Here is an 18,857-nt window from a genome sequence, read left to right as displayed (position 1 = left end):
ACACACAGTAATATATTTCATTATAGCCGAACGTCTCGCACTTCTTTCACAATCACAAAGGTTTCTGATGACAGATTTAAACGTTTAAAATGTATTCCTGGGCCATGCGCCAGTCAGTGGACATTAGAGCGCCTTTGCGCACTACATGGGCGATAGGTTTCCAACGCAGGTGAAGACTCGTTCGTGACATAATAACTAAACCAGGAAGAAGACGTGAAGGAGTGTTTACTGTTTAGACGCTGGTGAGGAACCTCCGCGATTGTCTGACGGAATTTAGCCTGAGTGGATTTGGCGTAGCGCGTCTGTGAAGGAATGTGGATTTAACTTCAATCAACCATCACATCCAACTCTCATGTCAAGTGACATATTTCAGGATTTTCCCGGCAATAATGCATGTTATTCTGGACACGAATAATTTTATATTTCATGATGCAATCGTGAACGGTATGTGACAAATTGTCTTCCGCTTTAATCTGGATGTAGACGGTCTTTTGTAACTACAACAACGCTACACAGACAACATTGACAAAGCAGAAACAGACTGTCACGGCTACTTCCTTTGCTGTTGGTAGGCCTCGACATAATACACAAACATAATACTCAGACTCTGATTAACATATATGGCTATGATATGGACAGGGTTTGGTTAGTTACTTTCTAAATGCAATCCGTTGCCGTTATTAGTTACCTTTCCAAAATGTTAATTTAGTTACGTAACTTTTGGATTGCCCAAACTCAGTAACGTAATCAGATTATTTTCTCTTACTTTTTGATTATTTTCCATTTAAGAACCGTAGAAGTAAACAACATTTGGCGTGTCACCATAGTGATCTCTGACTCGTGGTCAGACTGGTTCAGGCGGAACAAACTTAAACTTGCACCTTTTAAAAAAAACATTTTTTTTTTACCATTGGTGAATTGAATGTAAATGAAAAGTGTCATAATGTATTTATTTTTTTCTCGAAAAACATCCTTTCTGATTTTTTAAAAAGTAATCAAAGAAGTAATCATCTAGTTTTTCTAAAGTATCTGATTACATTAAAAATAGAAAATAAAAAGGTATCAGATTACATGTAACCCCCCCATCCCTGTGTTTATAATATGGTGTAACATTACCTATAGATTACTATTGGCAGGTCTTTAATAGGTTCGAGGCCATGGCAAGCATTGTCCTCTATCCGGTTCTGAGGACATGAACTGGAGACCCATCAGTAGGCTAACCTACGGGACCTGTCAATGCCCCCCCAAAATGGCACCCTGGCCCCTTTGTAGTGCACTTCTTCTGATCAAGGCCCCTGGTCAAAAGAAGTGCAACACATTAGGGAATAGGGTGCCATTTTCAGACTCCTCCAATCTGCTGCTCCTGTACTTTAAACCAGGTTTAGGTCATCCACTAGGCTTCTTCAGTGAGCATGGGGTTTAGCACAATGACTGACCTGCGCATAGATTTACTTTTCTCAAGACATAATGACAACATGTTAAAATGGTATTTATAGATGGTAGTTACACACAGTAATGGTGATACTATCACAGGATGACTGTCATGTAAGGCTTGTAGTTTTTGATAAAATGCACAGGGACAGTAGAATATTACGAACATAATATTTGTATGAGTTTAACTTCTATACCAGCCTGTGAATGTTTACTGTGAGTAGTGTGTCCTTCTATAACCAGTGGTGAAGGGTTAGCATCATCATCATCATCATCATGGCACCTCATCCAGTGGTCCAGGCCATCATAGACCTCTCAGCTGGAGCGATAGGTAGGTCTACAACAATATGGATCCCCCCTAACAATGTGAGGCACGCTGGCAACAATGTGTGGCACCTCTGTCTCCTCTCCATATCCCTCCTCCTCCTCTGTCTCCTCTCCATATCCCTCCTCTGTCTCCTCTCCTCCTCTGTCTCCTCTCCATGTCTCTTCATCTCCCTCCTCCTTTCCTCCCCTCCTCCAATGCTTCCTCTCTATCTCCCTCATTCTCCCCTCCTCATCTGTCTCCTCCATCTCTCTCCTCCTCTGTCTCCTCTCCATCTCCCTCCTCCTCGGTCTCCTCTCCATCTCCCTCCTCATCTGCCTCCTCTCCATCTCCCTCCTCCTCGGTCTCCTCTCTATCTTCCTCCTCCTCCTCTGTCTCCTCTTCATCTCCCTCCCTCCTCCTCCTCTGTCTCCTCTCCATCTCCCTCCTCATATGTCTCCCCTCCATCTCCCTCCTCCTCAGTCTCCTCTCCATCTCCCTCAATCCTCCTCCTCCTCGGTCTCCATCTCCCTCCCTCCTCCTCCTCGGTCTCCTCTCCATCTCCCTCCTCATCTGTCTCCTCTACATCTCCCTCCTCCTCGGTCTCCTCTCTATCTTCCTCCTCCTCCGTCTCCTCTTCATCTCCCTCCCTCCCTCCTCCTCGGTCTCCTCTCCATCTCCCTCCTGCTCTTCATCTCCCTCCTCCCCTCCTCTGATCCGAAATCTGTACCTAGGGGATACCACACCCAGTAGCTGTGTTTCAAACCCTCTCCATCTTCTCCCTCCTCTCCTCCTCATCGGTCTCCTCTCCATCTTCTCCCTCCTCTCCTCCTCCTCGGTCTCCTCTCCATCTCCCTCCTGCTCTTCATCTCCCTCCTCCCCTCCTCTGATCCGAAATCTGTACCTAGGGGAAACCAAACCCAGTAGCTGTGTTTCAAACCCTCTCCATCTTCTCCCTCCTCTCCTCCTCATTGGTCTCCTCTCCATCTTCTCCCTCCTCATCGGTCTCCTCTCCATCTTCTCCCTCCTCATCGGTCTCCTCTCCATATTCTCCCTCCTCTCCTCCTCATCGGTCTCCTCTCCATCTACTCCCTCCTCTCCCTCCTCATCGGTCTACTCTCCATCTTCTCCCTCCGCTCCTCCTCCTCAGTCTCCTCTCCATCTTCTCCCTCCTCTCCTCCTCATCGGTCTCCTCTCCATCTTCTCCCTCCTCTCCTCCTCATCGGACTCCTCTCCATCTTCTCCCTCCTCTCCTCCTCCTCGGTCTCCACTCCATCTTCTCCCTCCTCTCCTCCTCATCGGACTCCTCTCCATCTTCTCCCTCCTCTCCTCCTCATCGGTCTCCTCTCCATCATCTCCCTCCTCCCCTCCTCTTACCCGAAATCTGTACCTAGGGGAAACCAAACCCAGTAGCTGTGTTTCAAACCCTCTCCATCTTCTCCCTCCTCTCCTCCTCATCGGTCTCCTCTCCATCTTCTCCCTCCTCATCGGCCTCCTCTCCATCTACTCCCTCCTCCCCTCCTCATCAGTCTCCTCTCCATCTTCTCCCTCCTCTCCCTCCTCTTCGGCCTCCTCTCCATCTACTCCCTCCTCTCCTCCTCATCGGTCTCCTCTCCATCTCCCTCCTCTCCCTCCTCATCGGTCTCCTCTCCATCTTCTCCCTCCTCTCCTCCTCATCGGTCTCCTCTCCATATTCTCCCTCCTCTCCTCTCCATCTACTCCCTCCTCTCCCTCCTCATCGGTCTACTCTCCATCTTCTCCCTCCGCTCCTCCTCCTCAGTCTCCTCTCCATCTTCTCCCTCCTCTCCTCCTCATCGGTCTCCTCTCCATCTTCTCCCTCCTCTCCTCCTCATCGGACTCCTCTCCATCTTCTCCCTCCTCTCCTCCTCCTCGGTCTCCTCTCCATCTTCTCCCTCCTCTCCTCCTCATCGGACTCCTCTCCATCTTCTCCCTCCTCTCCTCCTCATCGGTCTCCTCTCCATCATCTCCCTCCTCCCCTCCTCTTACCCGAAATCTGTACCTAGGGAAACCAAACCCAGTAGCTGTGTTTCAAACCCTCTCCATCTTCTCCCTCCTCTCCTCCTCATCGGTCTCCTCTCCATCTTCTCCCTCCTCATCGGCCTCCTCTCCATCTACTCCCTCCTCCCCTCCTCATCAGTCTCCTCTCCATCTTCTCCCTCCTCTCCCTCCTCTTCGGCCTCCTCTCCATCTACTCCCTCCTCTCCTCCTCATCGGTCTCCTCTCCATCTCCCTCCTCTCCCTCCTCATCGGTCTCCTCTCCATCTTCTCCCTCCTCTCCTCCTCATCGGTCTCCTCTCCATCTACTCCCTCCTCTCCTCCTCATCGGTCTCCTCTCCATCTACCTCCTCTCCTCCTCATCGGTCTCCTCTCCATCTTCTCCATCCTCTCCTCCTCATCGGTCTCCTCTCCATCTTCTCCATCCTCTCCTCCTCATCGGTCTCCTCTCCATCTTCTCCATCCTCTCCTCCTCATCGGTCTCCTCTCCATCTTCTCCCTCCGCCCATGTTGCCTTTAGGTGGGACAGCCTGTGTGTTCAGTGGCCAGCCGTTTGACACAGCCAAGGTGAAGATGCAGACCTTCCCTTCCATGTACCGAGGCTTCCTCCACTGCTTCATGGCCACCTACAGGTAAACACATGCCTTTACAGTGGTATTAGTCCTGAATCCTGTGTATTTACAGTAGTATTATTCCTGAATCCTGTGTATTTACAGTAGTATTATTCCTGAATCCTGTGTATTTACAGTAGTATTATTCCTGAATCCTGTGTATTTACAGTAGTATTATTCCTGAATCCTGTGTATTTACAGTAGTATTATTCCTGAATCCTGTGTATTTACAGTAGTATTATTCCTGAATCCTGTGTATTTACAGTAGTATTATTCCTGAATCCTGTGTATTTACAGTAGTATTATTCCTGAATCCTGTGTATTTACAGTAGTATTATTCCTGAATCCTGTGTATTTACAGTAGTATTATTCCTGAATCCTGTGTATTTACAGTAGTATTATTCCTGAATCCTGTGTATTTACAGTGGTATTAGTCCTGAATCCTGTGTATTTACAGTAGTATTATTCCTGAATCATGTGTATTTACAGTAGTATTATTCCTGAATCCTGTGTATTTACCTTTCATATAAATACAGTACCAGTCAAAAGTTTGGACACACCTGCTCATTCCAAGGTTTATTCTTTATTTGTACTATTTTCTACATTGTAGATGTAACGGTTTTGTTTAGGTGAAGTAGAGGCGGACCAAAATGCAGCGTGGTTGTTCATGTTCTTTCATTTATAAAGACACTACACATGAGATAACTAACAAAAACAACAAACGTGAGAAAACCTAAAACAGTCCCATCTGGTGCAAAACACAGAGACAGGAACAATCACCCACAAACACACAGTGAAACCCAGGCTACCTAAATATGGTTCCCAATCAGAGACAATGACTAACACCTGCCTCTGATTGAGAACCATATCAGGCCAGACATAGAAATAGACAAACAAGACATCCAACATAGAATGCCCACTCAGATCACACCCTGACCAACCAAAACATAGAAACATACAAAGCAAACTATGGTCAGGGTGTGACAGTAGAATAATAGTGAAGGCATCAAAACTATGAAATAACACATATGGTATCATCTAGTAACCAAAACAAGTTTCAAACAAATCTAAATATATTTCTTCAAAGTAGACACCCTTTGCCTTGATGACAGCTTGTGTGTCCAAACTTTTGACTGGTACTGTATATACTGTACATACACTACATGACCAAAAGTATGTGGTCACCTGCTCGTCCAACATCTCATTCCAGAATCACGGACATTAATATGGAGTTGATCCCCCATTAGCTGCTATAATAGCCTTTACTCTTCTGGGAAGGCTTTCCACTAGATGTTGGAACATTGTTGTGGGGACTTGCTTCCATTCAGCCACAAGAGCATTAGTGAGGTCGGGAACACTGATGTTGGGGGTGATTAGGCCTGGCTCGCAGTCAGCGTTCCAATTCATCCCAAAGGTGTTCGATGGGGTTGAGGTCAGGGCTTTGTGCAGGCCAGTCAAGTTCTTCCACACCGATCTCAACAAACCATTTCTGTACGGACATCACTTTGTGCATGGGTGCATTGTCATGCTGAAAGATGAAGGGCCTTCCCCAAACTGTTGGAAGCACAGAATCGTCTAGAATGTTATTGTATGCTGTAGCATTAAGATTTCCCTTCACGGGAACTAAGGGGCCTGAACCATGAAAAACAGCCTCAGACTATCATTCCTTCTCCACCAAACATTACAGATGGCACTATGCATTCGAGGCAGGTAGCGTTCTCCTGGCATCCGCCAAACCCAGATTAGTCCGTCGGACTGCCAGATGGTGAAGCTTGATTCATCACTCCACATAACGCGGATCCACAGCTCCAGAGTCCAATGGCGGCGAGCTTTACACCACTCCAGTCGACGCTTGGCATTGGACATGGTGATCTAAGGCTTGTGTTCGGCTGCTCGGCCATGGAAACCCATTTCATGAAGCTCCCGACAAACAGTTATTGTACTGATGTTGCTTCCAGAGGCAGTTTGGAACTCGTTAGTGAGTGTTGCAACCGAGGACAGACGATTTGTACGCGCTTCAGCACTCACCACTCTCGTTCTGTGAGCTTGTGTGGCCTACCACTTCGCGGCTGAGCCGTTGTTGCTCCTAGACGTTTCCACTTCACAATAACAGCAATTACAGTTGACCGGGGCAGCTCTAGCAGGGCGGAAATTTTACGAACTGACTTGTTGGAAAGGTGGTATCCTATAACGGTGCCACATTGAAAGTCACTGATCTCTTCAGAATGGGCCATTCTACTGCCAATGTTTGTCTATGGAGATTGCATGACTGTGTGCTTGATTTTTTTGCACCTATCAGAAACAGGTGTGACTGAAATAGCCAAATCATCTAATTTGAAGAGGTGTCCACATACTGCTGTATATATAGTTTATCTTGATGGAGGCTAACACAACATAACGATCTGGTTGAAGTAATAAAAATGTATTTTTCCAAGTTTTCCAACTTCCATTACCCTCCAAGAGTTTCTGAATCGGAATACCTGTGTTTCCTGTCAATGTTACCTGACGGGTCTGTAGACAGATGGGTCTGAGAGGGCTGTACCAGGGAGCCACCCCAGCCCTCATAGCCAACATCGCAGAGAACGCTGTCCTTTTCATGAGCTATGGTTTCTGTCAGGACGTGTTGCGGCGAATCACTGGGATGGACCGAGCCGTAGAACTCAGGTTAGACTGCCATGTAGGACCACAAAGACAAGCTTTTGCATTGTTAGGCTCTTTGTACAGGGTCTTTCTTCAGGGTCTTTCTTCAGGGTCTTTCTACAGGGTCTTTCTACAGGGTCTTTCTACAGGGTCTTTCTTCAGGGTCTTTCTTCAGGGTCTTCAGGGTCTTTCTTCAGGGTCTTCAGGGTCTTTCTTCAGACTCTTTCTTCAGGGTCTTTCTTCAGGGTCTTTCTTCAGGGTCTTTCTTCAGGGTCTTATAAAGTGTGTATTGTGTATAATACTAGATCTTACATGATTGTAATTCTGTCCAAGCAGATAATTGTATATGCATGTAATTCAACAATGATCTTTCCAAGTCTTTCACGTGACCTTTAAATATCAGTTGTGTCACATGACCTTTAAACATCAGTTGTGTCACATGATCTTTAAATATCAGTTGTCACATGACCTTTAAATATCAGTTGTCACATGACCTTTAAATATCAGTTGTGTCACAAGACCTTTAAATATCAGTTGTGTCACATGACCTTTAAATATCAGTTGTGTCACATGACCTTTAAATATCAGTTGTGTCACATGACCTTTAAATATCAGTTGTGTCACATGACCTTTAAATATCAGTTGTGTACCAGTAACCAGAGGTTAGGATGTTGTGTTCTTTGCCAATTTACTGCAAAAAGATGTTCCCTCTGCTATGGTTCTCCTCCTTCATTCCTCACCACCGGTCCTCGGTCCCTCTCCTTAGTGACCTCCAGAAGGCGTGTTCAGGCTCCCTAGCCTCCATCTTCTCCTCCCTGGCTCTCTGTCCCACAGAGCTGGTCAAGTGTCGTCTGCAGGCCATGCATGAGATGGAGGCCTCCGGTAAGATACCCGCAGGGCAGAAGAGGTAAGAGAAGATGCTATAACACCGTGCTTCTACATCTGCATTGCTTGCTGTTTTTTTGGGGGGGGGGCACTTTGTACCATCTGCGGATGCAAAAAGGGCTTTATAAATACTTTTGATGCATGAGATGGAGGCCTCTGGTAAGATACCTGCAAGGCAGTGGGATTCATACCTCCAATCTCTGTGTTGTGTCTCCCTGGGTCCAGTTCGGTGTGGTCCGTGGTTCGGACTGTGTTGAGGAAGGACGGTCCTCTTGGGTTCTACCAGGGTTTGACTACAACCATCGTCAGGGAGGTGCCCGGGTATTTCTGCTTCTTCGGAGCCTACGAGCTCTGTCGCACGACATTTGCTCAGCATCTGAACACCGGAAAGGATGGCATAGGTATGATGGTGAAGTCATGAACACCTGTTGTATCTATGTATTCATTCCAGTTTTGCAATGCAACTATTTGAGTAATTACTGTATTCCAAATGGCTCCTCTCCTCTCATCCCCTCTCCTCTCCTCCCCTCTCATCATCTCTCCTCCCCTCTCCTCTCATCCTCTCTCATCCCCTCTTCTCTCCTCCCCTCTCATCTCCTCCTCTCCCCTCTCCTCCTCTCTCCTCCCCTCCTCTCATCATCTCTCCTCCCCTCTGCCCTCTCCCCTCATCATCTCTCCTCCCCTCTCCCCTCTTCTCCTCTCCTCTCTTCCTCTCTCCTCTCTTCTCCTCTCCTCTCCCCTCTCCTCACATCATCTCTCCTCTCGTCTCCCCTCTCCCCTCATCATCTCTCCTCCACTCTCCTCTCTTCTCCTCTCCTCCTCTCTCCTCTCTTCTCCTCTCCTCTCCCCTCTCCTCTCGTCTCCCCTCCCTCCCCTCCCCTCCCCTCTCCTCACATCATCTCTCCTCTCATCTCCCCTCTCTTCTCATCATCTGTCCTCCCCTCTTGTCTCCTCTCCTTTCATCCCCTCCCCTCCCCTCTCATCCTCTCTCCTCCCCTCCCCCTCCTCTCTCCTCCCCTCTCCTCTCTCCCCTCATCCCCTTTCCTCCCCTCCTCTCCTTTCCTCTCATCATCTCTCCTCCCCTCTCCCCTCCTCCTCATCTCTCCTCTCCTCCCCTCTCCTCATCTCTCCTCCCCTCTCCCCTCCTCTCCTTTCCTCTCATCATCTCTCCTCCCCTCTCCCCTCCTCCTCATCTCTCCTCTCATCTCTCCTCTCATCAACTCTCCTCCCCTCTCCTCTCCTCATCTCTCCTCCCCTCTCCTCTCCTCCTCTCTCCCCTCTCATCATCTCCCCTCTCCTCTCATCATCTCCCCTCTCCTCTCATCATCTCTCCTCCCCTCTCATCATCTCTCCTCCCTTCTCCTCCTCTCCTCTCTTCTCCCCTCTCATCCTCTCTCCTCTCCTCCCCTCTCCTCTCTCCCCTCTCCTCTCATCATCTCTCCTCCCCTCTCCCCTCTCCTCTCTTCTCATCATCTCTCATCCTCTCTCCTCTCCTCTCCTCTCCGCTCATCTCTCCTCCCCTCTCCCCTCCTCCTCATCTCTCCTCTCCTCCCCTCTCATCCTCTCTCCTCTCCTCCCCTCTCCTCTCTCCCCTCATCATCTCTCCTCCCCTCTCCTCACCTCTCCTCTCCTCTCCTCTCCTCCCCCCTCCTCTCTAGGCGTTGTCCCTCTAATGTTCAGTGGTGGGTTTGGGGGAGCGTGCCTGTGGCTGGTGGTCTATCCCATAGACTGTGTGAAGTCCAGGATCCAGGTCCACTCGCTAGCAGGCAGACAGCAAGGCTTCATCAAGACCTTGATGGGGATCATACGCACTGAAGGCGAGGGAACAAAATGACACAATAGATACTGCATAATAGCTGAATTATAGTAGTACTATATGTGTGAATGGAAATGGGTAGACTGTACACAGTGAGCTGTAGCATCTCTTCCAGTTCACTGCAGTGGTGGAGAAAGTACCCCAATAGTCATACTTGACTAAAAGTAAAGATACCTTCATAGAAAATGACTTGAGTAAAAGTGAAATACTATGTGAGTAATAGTCTAAATGTCTACTTAAATATCAATCATTTAAAATTCCTTATAATTAAGCAAACCAGACAGCGCCATTTAAATTTAAAAAATGATGGATAGCCAGAGGCACACTCCAAACACTCAGATATCTATACAAACGAAGCCTGTGTTTAGTGAGTCCTCCAGATCAGAGGCAGTAGGGATAACCAGGGATGTTCTCTGTTTAGTGAGTCCTCCAGATCAGAGGCAGTAGGGATAACCAGGGATGTTCTCTGTTTAGTGAGTCCTCCAGATCAGAGGCAGTAGGGATGACCAGGGATGTTCTCTGTTTAGTGAGTCCTCCAGATCAGAGGCAGTAGGGATAACCAGGGATGTTCTCTGTTTAGTGAGTCCTCCAGATCAGAGGCAGTAGGGATAACCAGGGATGTTCTCTGTTTAGTGAGTCCTCCAGATCAGAGGCAGTAGGGATAACCAGGGATGTTCTCTGTTTAGTGAGTCCTCCAGATCAGAGGCAGTAGGGATGACCAGGGATGTTCTCTGTTTAGTGAGTCCTCCAGATCAGAGGCAGTAGGACCAGGGATGTTCTCTGTTTAGTGAGTCCTCCAGATCAGAGGCAGTAGGGACGACCAGAGATGTTCTCTGTTTAGTGAGTCCTCCAGATCAGAGGCAGTAGGGACGACCAGGGATGTTCTCTGTTTAGTGAGTCCTCCAGATCAGAGGCAGTAGGGATGACCAGGGATGTTCTCTGTTTAGTGAGTCCTCCAGATCAGAGGCAGTAGGGATGACCAGGGATGTTCTCTGTTTAGTGAATCCTCCAGATCAGAGGCAGTAGGGATGACCAGGGATGTTCTCTGTTTAGTGAGTCCTCCAGATCAGAGGCAGTAGAGATGACCAGGGATGTTCTCTGTTTAGTGAGTCCTCCAGATCAGAGGCAGTAGGGATGACCAGGGATGTTCTCTGTTTAGTGAGTCCTCCAGATCAGAGGCAGTAGGGATGGACCAGGGATGTTCTCTGTTTAGTGAGTCCTCCAGATCAGAGGCAGTAGGGATGACCAGGGATGTTCTCTGTTTAGTGAGTCCTCCAGATCAGAGGCAGTAGAGATGACCAGGGATGTTCTCTGTTTAGTGAGTCCTCCAGATCAGAGGCAGTAGAGATGACCAGGGATGTTCTCTGTTTAGTGAGTCCTCCAGATCAGAGGCAGTAGGGATGACCAGGGATGTTCTCTGTTTAGTGAGTCCTCCAGATCAGAGGCAGTAGGGATGACCAGGGATGTTCTCTGTTTAGTGAGTCCTCCAGATCAGAGACAGTAGAGATGACCAGGGATGTTCTCTGTTTAGTGAGTCCTCCAGATCAGAGGCAGTAGGGATGACCAGGGATGTTCTCTGTTTAGTGAGTCCTCCAGATCAGAGGCAGTAGAGATGACCAGGGATGTTCTCTGTTTAGTGAGTCCTCCAGATCAGAGGCAGTAGAGATGACCAGGGATGTTCTCTGTTTAGTGAGTCCTCCAGATCAGAGGCAGTAGAGATGACCAGGGATGTTCTCTGTTTAGTGAGTCCTCCAGATCAGAGGCAGTAGAGATGACCAGGGATGTTCTCTGTTTAGTGAGTCCTCCAGATCAGAGGCAGTAGGGATGACCAGGGATGTTCTCTGTTTAGTGAGTCCTCCAGATCAGAGGCAGTAGAGATGACCAGGGATGTTCTCTGTTTAATGAGTCCTCCAGATCAGAGGCAGTAGGGATGACCAGGGATGTTCTCTGTTTAGTGAGTCCTCCAGATCAGAGGCAGTAGGGATGACCAGGGATGTTCTCTGTTTAGTGAGTCCTCCAGATCAGAGGCAGTAGAGATGACCAGGGATGTTCTCTGTTTAGTGAGTCCTCCAGATCAGAGGCAGTAGGGATGGACCAGGGATGTTCTCTGTTTAGTGAGTCCTCCAGATCAGAGGCAGTAGGGATGGACCAGGGATGTTCTCTGTTTAGTGAGTCCTCCAGATCAGAGGCAGTAGAGATGACCAGGGATGTTCTCTGTTTAGTGAGTCCTCCAGATCAGAGGCAGTAGGGATGACCAGGGATGTTCTCTGTTTAGTGAGTCCTCCAGATCAGAGGCAGTAGAGATGACCAGGGATGTTCTCTGTTTAGTGAGTCCTCCAGATCAGAGGCAGTAGAGATGACCAGGGATGTTCTCTGTTTAGTGAGTCCTCCAGATCAGAGGCAGTAGGGATGACCAGGGATGTTCTCTGTTTAGTGAGTCCTCCAGATCAGAGACAGTAGGGATAACCAGGGATGTTCTCTGTTTAGTGAGTCCTCCAGATCAGAGGCAGTAGGGATGACCAGGGATGTTCTCTGTTTAGTGAGTCCTCCAGATCAGAGGCAGTAGGGATGACCAGGGATGTTCTCTGTTTAGTGAGTCCTCCAGATCAGAGGCAGTAGAGATGACCAGGGATGTTCTCTGTTTAGTGAGTCCTCCAGATCAGAGGCAGTAGAGATGACCAGGGATGTTCTCTGTTTAGTGAGTCCTCCAGATCAGAGGCAGTAGGGATGACCAGGGATGTTCTCTGTTTAGTGAGTCCTCCAGATCAGAGGCAGTAGAGATGACCAGGGATGTTCTCTGTTTAGTGAGTCCTCCAGATCAGAGGCAGTAGAGATGACCAGGGATGTTCTCTGTTTAGTGAGTCCTCCAGATCAGAGGCAGTAGGGATTACCAGGGATGTTCTCTGTTTAGTGAGTCCTCCAGATCAGAGGCAGTAGGGATAACCAGGGATGTTCTCTGTTTAGTGAGTCCTCCAGATCAGAGGCAGTAGAGATGACCAGGGATGTTCTCTGTTTAGTGAGTCCTCCAGATCAGAGGCAGTAGGGATGACCAGGGATGTTCTCTGTTTAGTGAGTCCTCCAGATCAGAGGCAGTAGGGATGACCAGGGATGTTCTCTGTTTAGTGAGTCCTGCAGATCAGAGGCAGTAGGGATGACCAGGGATGTTCTCTGTTTAGTGAGTCCTCCAGATCAGAGGCAGTAGGGATGACCAGGGATGTTCTCTGTTTAGTGAATCCACCAGATCAGAGGCAGTAGAGATGACCAGGGATGTTCTCTGTTTAGTGAATCCACCAGATCAGAGGCAGTAGAGATGACCAGGGATGTTCTCTGTTTAGTGAGTCCTCAAGATCAGAGGCAGTAGAGATGTTCTCTGTTTAGTGAGTCCTCCAGATCAGAGGCAGTAGGGATGTTCTCTGTTTAGTGAGTCCTCCAGATCAGAGGCAGTAGAGATGTTCTCTGTTTAGTGAGTCCTCCAGATCAGAGGCAGTAGAGATGTTCTCTGTTTAGTGAGTCCTCCAGATCAGAGGCAGTAGAGATGTTCTCTGTTTAGTGAGTCCTCCAGATCAGAGGCAGTAGGGATGTTCTCTGTTTAGTGAGTCCTCCAGATCAGAGGCAGTAGGGATGTTCTCTGTTTAGTGAGTCCTCCAGATCAGAGGCCGTAGGGATGTTCTCTGTTTAGTGAGTCCTCCAGATCAGAGGCAGTAGGGATGACCAGGGATGTTCTCTGTTTAGTGAGTCCTCCAGATCAGAGGCAGTAGAGATGACCAGGGATGTTCTCTGTTTAGTGAGTCCTCCAGATCAGAGGCAGTAGAGATGACCAGGGATGTTCTCTGTTTAGTGAGTCCTCCAGATCAGAGGCAGTAGGGATGACCAGGGATGTTCTCTGTTTAGTGAGTCCTCCAGATCAGAGGCAGTAGAGATGACCAGGGATGTTCTCTGTTTAGTGAGTCTGCCAGATCAGAGGCAGTAGAGATGACCAGGGATGTTCTCTGTTTAGTGAGTCCGCCAGATCAGAGGCGGTAGGGATGACCAGGGATGTTCTCTGTTTAGTGAGTCCTCCAGATCAGAGGCAGTAGGGATAACCAGGGATGTTCTCTGTTTAGTGAGTCCACCAGATCAGAGGCAGTAGAGATGACCAGGGATGTTCTCTGTTTAGTGAGTCTGCCAGATCAGAGGCAGTAGGGATGACCAGGGATGTTCTCTGTTTAGTGAGTCCTCCAGATCAGAGGCAGTAGAGATGACCAGGGATGTTCTCTGTTTAGTGAGTCCTCCAGATCAGAGGCAGTAGGGATGACCAGGGATGTTCTCTGTTTAGTGAGTCCTCCAGATCAGAGGCAGTAGGGATGACCAGGGATGTTCTCTGTTTAGTGAGTCCTCCAGATCAGAGGCAGTAGAGATGACCAGGGATGTTCTCTGTTTAGTGAGTCCTCCAGATCAGAGGCAGTAGGGATGACCAGGGATGTTCTCTGTTTAGTGAGTCCTCCAGATCAGAGGCAGTAGGGATGTTCTCTGTTTAGTGAGTCCTCCAGATCAGAGGCAGTAGGGATGTTCTCTGTTTAGTGAGTCCTCCAGATCAGAGGCAGTAGAGATGTTCTCTGTTTAGTGAGTCCTCCAGATCAGAGGCAGTAGAGATGTTCTCTGTTTAGTGAGTCCTCCAGATCAGAGGCAGTAGAGATGTTCTCTGTTTAGTGAGTCCTCCAGATCAGAGGCAGTAGGGATGTTCTCTGTTTAGTGTGTCCTCCAGATCAGAGGCAGTAGGGATGTTCTCTGTTTAGTGAGTCCTCCAGATCAGAGGCCGTAGGGATGTTCTCTGTTTAGTGAGTCCTCCAGATCAGAGGCAGTAGGGATGTTCTCTGTTTAGTGAGTCCTCCAGATCAGAGGCAGTAGGGATGTTCTCTGTTTAGTGAGTCCTCCAGATCAGAGGCAGTAGGGATGTTCTCTGTTTAGTGAGTCCTCCAGATCAGAGGCAGTAGAGATGACCAGGGATGTTCTCTGTTTACTGAGTCCTCCAGATCAGAGGCAGTAGAGATGTTCTCTGTTTAGTGAGTCCTCCAGATCAGAGGCAGTAGAGATGTTCTCTGTTTAGTGAGTCCTCCAGATCAGAGGCAGTAGAGATGTTCTCTGTTTAGTGAGTCCTCCAGATCAGAGGCAGTAGAGATGTTCTCTGTTTAGTGAGTCCTCCAGATCAGAGGCAGTAGGGATGTTCTCTGTTTAGTGAGTCCTCCAGATCAGAGGCAGTAGAGATGTTCTCTGTTTACTGAGTCCTCCAGATCAGAGGCAGTAGGGATGTTCTCTGTTTAGTGAGTCCTCCAGATCAGAGGCAGTAGAGATGTTCTCTGTTTAGTGAGTCCTCCAGATCAGAGGCAGTAGAGATGTTCTCTGTTTAGTGATTCCTCCAGATCAGAGGCAGTAGAGATGTTCTCTGTTTAGTGAGTCCTCCAGATCAGAGGCAGTAGAGATGTTCTCTGTTTAGTGAGTCCTCCAGATCAGAGGCAGTAGGGATGTTCTCTGTTTAGTGAGTCCTCCAGATCAGAGGCAGTAGGGATGTTCTCTGTTTAGTGAGTCCTCCAGATCAGAGGCCGTAGGGATGTTCTCTGTTTAGTGAGTCCTCCAGATCAGAGGCAGTAGGGATGTTCTCTGTTTAGTGAGTCCTCCAGATCAGAGGCAGTAGGGATGACCAGGGATGTTCTCTGTTTAGTGAGTCCTCCAGATCAGAGGCAGTAGGGATGTTCTCTGTTTAGTGAGTCCTCCAGATCAGAGGCAGTAGGGATGTTCTCTGTTTAGTGAGTCCTCCAGATCAGAGGCAGTAGGGATGTTCTCTGTTTAGTGAGTCCTCCAGATCAGAGGCAGTAGGGATGTTCTCTGTTTAGTGAGTCCTCCAGATCAGAGGCAGTAGAGATGTTCTCTGTTTAGTGAGTCCTCCAGATCAGAGGCAGTAGGGATGTTCTCTGTTTAGTGAGTCCTCCAGATCAGAGGCAGTAGGGATGTTCTCTGTTTAGTGAGTCCTCCAGATCAGAAGCAGTAGAGATGTTCTCTGTTTAGTGAGTCCTCCAGATCAGAGGCAGTAGGGATGTTCTCTGTTTCGTGAGTCCTCCAGATCAGAGGCAGTAGAGATGACCAGGGATGTTCTCTGTTTAGTGAGTCCTCCAGATCAGAGGCAGTAGGGATGTTCTCTGTTTAGTGAGTCCTCCAGATCAGTGGCAGTAGGGATGACCAGGGATGTTCTCTGTTTAGTGAGTCCTCCAGATCAGAGGCAGAAGAGATGACCAGGGATGTTCTCTGTTTAGTGAGTCCTCCAGATCAGTGGCAGTAGGGATGACCAGGGATGTTCTCTGTTTAGTGAGTCCTGCAGATCAGAGGCAGAAGAGATGACCAGGGATGTTCTCTGTTTAGTGAGTCCTCCAGATCAGAGGCAGTGGGGATGAACAGGGATGTTCTCTGTTTAGTGAGTCCTCCAGATCAGAGGCAGTAGGGATGACCAGGGATGTTCTCTGTTTAGTGATTCCTCCAGATCAGAGGCAGTAGGACCAGGGATGTTCTCTGTTTAGTGAGTCCTCCAGATCAGAGGCAGTAGGACCAGGGATGTTCTCTGTTTAGTGAGTCCTCCAGATCAGAGGCAGTAGGGATGACCTGTGATATTATGTTGATAAGTGTGTGAATTGGATCATCTTCCTGTCCTGCTCAGCATTCAAAATGTAATGAGTACTTTTGGGTGTCAGGGGAAAATGTATGGAGTAAAAAGTACATTATTTTCATTAGGAATGTAGTGAAGTAAAACTTATCAAAAATATAAATAGTAAAGTACAGATACCCCCCAAAAAACGACTTATATTTTCAGTGAAATTAAGTATTATTTATTCTTTATTTAACCAGGTAGGCAAGTTGAGAATAAGTTCTCATTTACAATTGCGACCTGGCCAAGATAAAGCAAAGCATTTCGACAGATACAACAACACAGAGTTACACATGGAGTAAAACAAACATACAGTCAATAATACAGAGTTACACATGGAGTAAACAAACATACAGTCAATAACACAGAGTTACACATGGAGTAAACAAACATACAGTCAATAATACAGAGTTACACATGGAGTAAAACAAACATACAGTCAATAATACAGAGTTACACATGGAGTAAACAAACATACAGTCAATAACACAGAGTTACACATGGAGTAAAACAAACATACAGTCAATAATACAGAGTTACACATGGAGTAAAACAAACATACAGTCAATAACACAGAGTTACACATGGAGTAAAACAAACATACAGTCAATAACACAGAGTTACACATGGAGTAAAACAAACATACAGTCAACAGCACAGAGTTACACATGGAGTAAAACACACCTACAGTCAATAACACAGTAGAAATATAAGTCTATGTACAATGTGAGCAAATGAAAATAAAATTATAAACAGAACTTGTCTTCCTCTATATTTCTGTTCTTCCAATAGGAGTGGCTCCTCTCTACTCAGGCCTCACCCCCACCATGATCAGAACCTTCCCTGCCAACGGAGCTCTCTTCTTGGCCTATGAGCTCAGCCGTAAGGCGATGATGCAGAGGTTTGGAGACGTCTGATTGGCTGATCCCTCTGTTTCCTCCACCAATGCCTGCACTTTGATTGGCATCCCAAAATGGAACCTTATGTTTAAACATTATCTTTAAAGTCTGAATGTCATTTTTTTTGTGTATAAAATATACCTTTTGTTGTTGTTGTTGTAGCTATTGAATATGCTGAGCAGGTCACAGTTATTTGAGAATGTAGAGTCCTTGGTGTAAAAACTTCAAATAAAGTCACACGCTCCATGTTGAATGGTTAATCCTAACCTACCATATACCGTGTGATATTTCTCTCTTTTTATACAGTTTACTCACACTTAGTCAGCACTTCTACAAAACAGGTTTTCAGGTCAGCTTGTGCTTTTTACAGTTATTCTATGGGACACCTATCTACTGTGAAGGTACTGTGAATCTACTGTGAAGGTACTGTGAACGTACTGTGAATCTACTGTGAAGGTACTGTGAATCTACTGTGAAGGTACTGTGAATCTACTGTGAAGGTACTGTGAATCTACTGTGAAAGTACTGTGAATCTACTGTGAAGGTACTGTGAATCTACTGTGAAGGTACTGTGAATCTACTGTGAATCTTCTGTGAAAGTACTGTGAATCTACTGTGAAGGTACTGTGAATCTACTGTGAAGGTACTGTGAATCTACTGTGAAGGTACTGTGAACGTACTGTGAAGATACTGTGAATCTACTGTGAAGGTACTGTGAATCTACTGTGAAGGTACTGTGAATCTACTGTGAAGGTACTGTGAATCTACTGTGAAGGTACTGTGAACGTACTGTGAATCTACTGTGAAGATACTGTGAATCTACTGTGAAGGTACTGTGAATCTACTGTGAAGGTACTGTGTATATTTAGAACAAACTGTGCATTCAAAGAGGAGTTTTACCATTCAAACTGGTGCTGAACCACGGCAAGTTGAGAGGCACATCGTCATGGTATTAGATTAAGTGTATACTCTGGTAAACACAATGACTTCTGGGGAGAGGAGAGGGGAGGGGAGGAGAGGAGAGGAGAGGAGAGGGGAGGGGAGGGGGAGGAGGGAGAGGGAGAGAGGAGAGGAGAGGGAGAGGAGAGGAGAGGAGAGGAGAGGAGAGGAGAGGAGAGGAGAGGAGATGAGGGGGAGGAGAGGAGAGGGGAGGAGAGAGAGAGAGAGGGGAGGAGAGAGGGAGGGGAGGGGAGGGGAGGGGAGGAGGGGAGGGGAGGGAGAGGAGAGGAGAGGAGAGGGAGAGGGGAGGGGAGAGGAGAGGAGAGGAGAGGAGAGGGAGGGGAGGAGAGGGGGAGAGAGGAGAGGAGAGGAGAGGGGAGGGGAGAGGAGAGGGGTGGGGATGAGAGGAGAAGAGAGAAGAGGAGAGGAGAGAGAGAGGAGAGGAGAGGAAAGGAGAGGGGAGGAGAGGAGAGGAGAGGGGATGACTTCACTGTTCTTTATAACAATCCAATCAAATGTATTTATGAAGCCGTTCTTACATCAGCTGATATCTCAAAGTGCTGTACAGAAACCCAGCCTAAAACCCCCAAAACAGCAAGCAATGCAGGTGTAGAAGCACTGTAACAATAAACATTCACTAATA

At 47.6% G+C, this 18,857-nt stretch overlaps 1 protein-coding gene across 4 annotated transcripts; it reads left to right on the top strand.

Moving 5' to 3' along the window:
* The first annotated feature begins 188 nt into the window (after positions 1-188).
* slc25a15a (solute carrier family 25 member 15a) lies at positions 189-17,550 on the top strand. Of its 4 annotated transcripts, none has more exons than XM_042296510.1 (8): positions 189-444; positions 1,675-1,762; positions 4,272-4,383; positions 6,880-7,026; positions 7,769-7,909; positions 8,113-8,288; positions 9,546-9,704; positions 17,169-17,550. In XM_042296510.1, exons 2-8 carry the CDS (start codon positions 1,708-1,710, stop codon positions 17,291-17,293), a joined length of 915 nt encoding a protein of 304 aa, XP_042152444.1. In that variant the 5' UTR covers positions 189-444; positions 1,675-1,707; the 3' UTR covers positions 17,294-17,550. The 4 variants fall into 4 exon arrangements, with proteins under 4 accessions (XP_042152444.1, XP_042152445.1, XP_042152447.1 ...); XM_042296511.1 differs by having other exon boundaries at positions 1,656-1,762; XM_042296513.1 differs by having other exon boundaries at positions 438-568.
* The last annotated feature ends 1,307 nt before the right edge of the window (positions 17,551-18,857 follow it).

The sequence above is a fragment of the Oncorhynchus tshawytscha genome, linkage group LG13 (genome assembly GCF_018296145.1).
Source record: "Oncorhynchus tshawytscha isolate Ot180627B linkage group LG13, Otsh_v2.0, whole genome shotgun sequence".
Classification (NCBI taxonomy): Eukaryota; Metazoa; Chordata; class Actinopteri; order Salmoniformes; family Salmonidae; genus Oncorhynchus; species Oncorhynchus tshawytscha.
Note: the sequence above shows the minus strand (reverse complement) of the source record. Positions and strands in the feature narration are given on the sequence as shown.